This window comes from Haliaeetus leucocephalus, unplaced genomic scaffold, assembly GCF_000737465.1.
Source record: "Haliaeetus leucocephalus isolate CR32 unplaced genomic scaffold, Haliaeetus_leucocephalus-4.0 Scaffold1000, whole genome shotgun sequence".
Taxonomy (NCBI): Eukaryota; Metazoa; Chordata; class Aves; order Accipitriformes; family Accipitridae; genus Haliaeetus; species Haliaeetus leucocephalus.
In genome coordinates this window covers 212878-216772 of record NW_010973436.1, presented here as the reverse complement: position 1 = coordinate 216772, position 3895 = coordinate 212878, and the positions used below count along the sequence as shown (strand labels likewise).

The following is a 3895-nucleotide window of genomic DNA, read 5'->3' as shown; positions in this document are numbered from 1 at the left end:
GCCCCGGCACGGCCCCAGCGCGGCCCCGGGGCTCGGCTCTGCACCCACCCCCGGGTTGCACCCCTGCTCCTTGCGCCCCCCGTTGCACCCGCATTGCACCCCGCCTCGTTGCTGCCAAGTCTGGCACCCCCCCCCCGTTGCACCCATCTTGCACCCCCGTCTTGCGTTCTTCCTCGTTGCACCCCAGTCCTGCACCCCCCTGGTTGCTTCCCGGAATTGCTCCGCCCTATTGCACCCCAGACCGGAAATGCATTTGGGGGTCGGGGGGGGGGCAGGCTGTGGGGCGCGGTGCAGGGTTGCAGGCCCGGCAGCACCGGGAGAGCCCGGGCAAACCCGGCGTTTGCGCCCCGCATCCCCGGTGCCGAGCGTGGCGGCTCGGGGGGCCGCAGCCGGAGCAGGCCCCGGGCAGGATCCGGCACCCGCCTTGCCCCTCCCGGCCGGGGCTCTGCTGCTGGGGAGCTGCCGGTTTCGGGGCAGCGGCCGGTCCCCGTGGGTGGCTGCCGCTGCCCAGGGTTGCGGGTGCTCGGGCCCCGGGAGCCGGGGGAAACTCCTGCCCCCGTCCCCGTCGCAGCAGGCGCTTTGTCATTGCCGGGCCCTGCCGCCGCTGAGGGACGTGCAGGTGGGGCCTCGGGAGGACGCGGCCAGGCGCGGTGCCGCGAGGGTTTTTTGCTCGGTGGTCGGTGTAGGCGGTTATTTGCCTTGCGACCTCCGTTCCTTCCTCGGCCATCACCCACTGACAGCAGCGTTTCGTGGGTGCTGGGGTGCTGCTACGGCGGCACGAGCTGTGCACCCGAACGGGGCAGCAACACCTGCCTTGGAGACCCTTCAACGCCGGCCTCTCCCCCCGGCTGTGCCGCCGCGTCCACGGGGTCCCTGGATCTGACACCACAGCAGGAGCTGGGGGCCCTGGATCCCAAAACCCAGGGTATGGTTTCACCCATAGGGGTGCTTGGGGGAGTCTCCCTTCTTGCTTTTTGGGCTGTTCTCACCCTTTCCCAGTGCGATGCTGCAAGGTTGGAGCCACTGGCAGGCAGATCTCAAAGGGGCAGGTTTGAGCTGACGCTCCGGGGGGTTTCATGGAGGGAGTTGGATGCGGATCCTCTGGCTGTCCCGGTTCCCCTGTGGCCCCCTTGTCTGTGCATGTTGCTTCGGTCGGTGCCTCGGCTCCAAAGTGAAGTGAGTTACTTCTGTTCACTCGGGGCACTGGAAGCTGCTGGGCTGTCAAAGGTGATTTTGCAGCTAATTTGGAGGCTTCGTTGTGCTGCAGCTGTGCTCCCTGGGAGGGTTTCCCTTGGTGCCAAGTGTTGCAGGGACAAAAACATCCTTCCTGAAGTGCCCCAGGGGCAGAGGGAGGACACCCTAAAATGCTTTTCACCCAGGAGATGATGGTGCTCCTTCTTTTGAGCTATTTTGCTGGCAGTCACCACTCAGTGCTCAGGTCTTATGCTGGTTCACCCAGCAGACCCACGCCAGCCTTGGGGGATGGGGAGCTCTGTGGCTCTGGGACAGTGACCCTAAGCACCAATCCTTTTATGGGGTGACTTCATCCCCGCTGTTTGCATGTTTAATGGCCCTTTTTGGCAGTCCCATGTCGGGGTGGGAGGTGGCAGTGCCACAGGTAGGCTAGTCCTGCTCTAGGCCTGCCATGCGCTGCTAGCCTGTTAATAGCAACACAGGCTGCATTCAAAATGGAAAAGTAATTTAGCACCTTTTAAAAAAAACAAATAAGCTTTAAAGGGTGATGGAGCTTTATCCCAAACCTGCTGGGCTGTTTCACCTGCACAGGGCTGGAAATCACTGGGGATGGTCCTCATCCTCTTGCAACAGCTCTTTTGCCAGCCCAGCTCCCCTTCCCACACGTGCTTCCTCTTCTCCCAGTCATGTCTGCAGCAGTTGGGGCTCAGCATGGGCTTCTGTGGGGTTCCTGCCTCTGCAAGTAAACGCTTCATACCTGGCAATTTTGCTGTGTGCAAGACCCTACCTGCAAGACCTGTGCACCAAGACTTTCTGCTTAGCCAGTATTGCTGGTGTAGGCAAAAGTGACATCCAGGAATTACAGCAGCTCTCAAGGGAAGCTCTCTGTACGGGGGCTGAAGCTGGCTTCAAGGTCTGCTGGTGCATCAGGAGGTCTGCGGTGGGGTGTTTAACACTGTTGCAGGGCAGTCAGGCTCAGGGTGCTGAGCAAGGAGCTCAGTCTCTGCTGCAGTTTTACCTCTGTCTGTGAAGTTACTGGGGAAGTTCAGGTTTTGTGGCAGATGCACACAAAAAAGAGGCACTGACCTTCGAGAAAACATCCTGTAAATAAGGACACTTTGGGGACAGCTAAATAACATGACACACAGAAAATCCCAACTCAACAGGAACTCTATGAGAAGTCTTTGAGCCGTCTGGCTTTAAGGTGATGTAATGGGAGCATTAGAAGGGGAAATAGCTGTGATTTGGGCTTTGGGGAGGGGAATAACCTGAACTGGAAAGTATCAGATTTGGTGTTGTTGGAAAGATCTCCCAAGAAATCTCTGTGGGTGCAGGTGATGCTCCCCAGCCTGCAGAGTGATGCTGACACTGGGGCTGGAGCTGCTTTGGGTGTCTTGGCACTATCCTCGTCTTCCAAGATTTTTAGCTGCACCTGGCTGAAAAATGGAATCCAGTTATCTGGAAGGTTGGGTGGTTTTCTACAGCAGCCCAGAGCTGTGGCCATACTTGGCAAGGGCTGTGCTGAAGGCAGCAACGACTCAGGGGATGACTCCTCCTGGGTGACCTGGCTGGGGTTTTTATTTTTTAGGGCTCATTTTTTCTTTCCCTGGCTGTTGGGAGCTGAAGCTTGAAGTCCTATGTGCAAGGAGGGGTGAAAGGCTGTAAAACACATCTAGTTTTGGTTTTAACCTGAACCTGGTGGGCTTTTAGCTGCCTTTTCCCCAGTCTGGGGGTGATGAGGGTGAGACTTGAGGGCATCAAGAGCCCCTCAACAGGTGCTGGGGCTCAAAACCCATCAGTGCAGGATGTGTTTAGAAAAAGAGAGCATTTGCTGCTTGATTTAACATCGCACATCTTTCACCCGCATTAGAGAGCCTTCCAAGGGAGCGGAGCTGCAGAGACTGGGTGCTGGGGTGTCGGACCTACATGGTGTGGGGGACTGGGGCAGCATCCTGCGCTTAAGCCCTGCTCAGAATGTGGTTTGAATCAATGCTGCAAGAGGAAACCATATCAACCTCGTATGTGGCATCAGGTAGGATGATGGATGCCGTGGCAGGTGGCCAGCTCTCCGACAGTGCTGCCAGTGGAGGCACATCCCGACAGCAGCTCGGAGGACCGCAGAGCTAAGCACCTGCTCCCACCTGTCCCTGGGGAGCCACTGTCCTCTCTGCTGGCCAGCTGACCCATCTTGGCAGGATGCGCTTGGGTGCCTGAGCCTGGGAGGGGAGGTGGCATTTCCAGGTCCTGTGAGGTCTCCAAGGGTTGCTGGGGAGGTAGAGAAGAGAGATGCTGGTGGAGATGCTGAGGAAGAAGCAAGAAGATCTTGTTCTGATGCATTTTCACCAGTCTGGCACCTGCCTCTCCCAAGTAACTCTGGACATGCCCCTTGTGTGGGGTCTGGCAGGGCTAGGATGGGATGGGAGGTGGACGTGGCTTCTTGTGCTGACTGGTCATTCTGCCTCCAGATGCAGAGTCTGGGCTCTCGACAGCTGCCTCCTGAGTTTCATGATGCAGAAGGCAGTAGGTTTTTTGGCGGGGTTTCTTCATTTTTCTGGAAGAGGAGAAGGAGCTGGCTCAGGCACGGTCTTGCCTTGCTGCTGCAAGCTCTGTCAGCATGAGCCAAGAAAAAATGGACAGTGGGTTTTTTCCAGGATCATAGAATCCTAGGGTGATTTGGGCTGGAAGGGACCTTTAAAGGTCA

At 57.8% G+C, this 3895-nt stretch overlaps 1 protein-coding gene across 2 annotated transcripts in view; it reads left to right on the top strand.

Moving 5' to 3' along the window:
- Positions 1–1121: 1121 nt before the first annotated feature.
- ARL8A (ADP-ribosylation factor-like 8A) overlaps positions 1122–3895 on the top strand; it is a 19417-nt gene continuing 16643 nt past the window's right edge. The window contains exon 1 of one of the 2 annotated variants that reach the window (XM_010584532.1): positions 1122–1227. In XM_010584532.1, coding sequence (XP_010582834.1) covers positions 1141–1227 — 87 coding nt within the window. In that variant the 5' untranslated portion in view covers positions 1122–1140. The remainder of the gene's footprint in view (positions 1228–3895) is intronic. The other variant, XM_010584534.1, reaches the window with a different exon arrangement.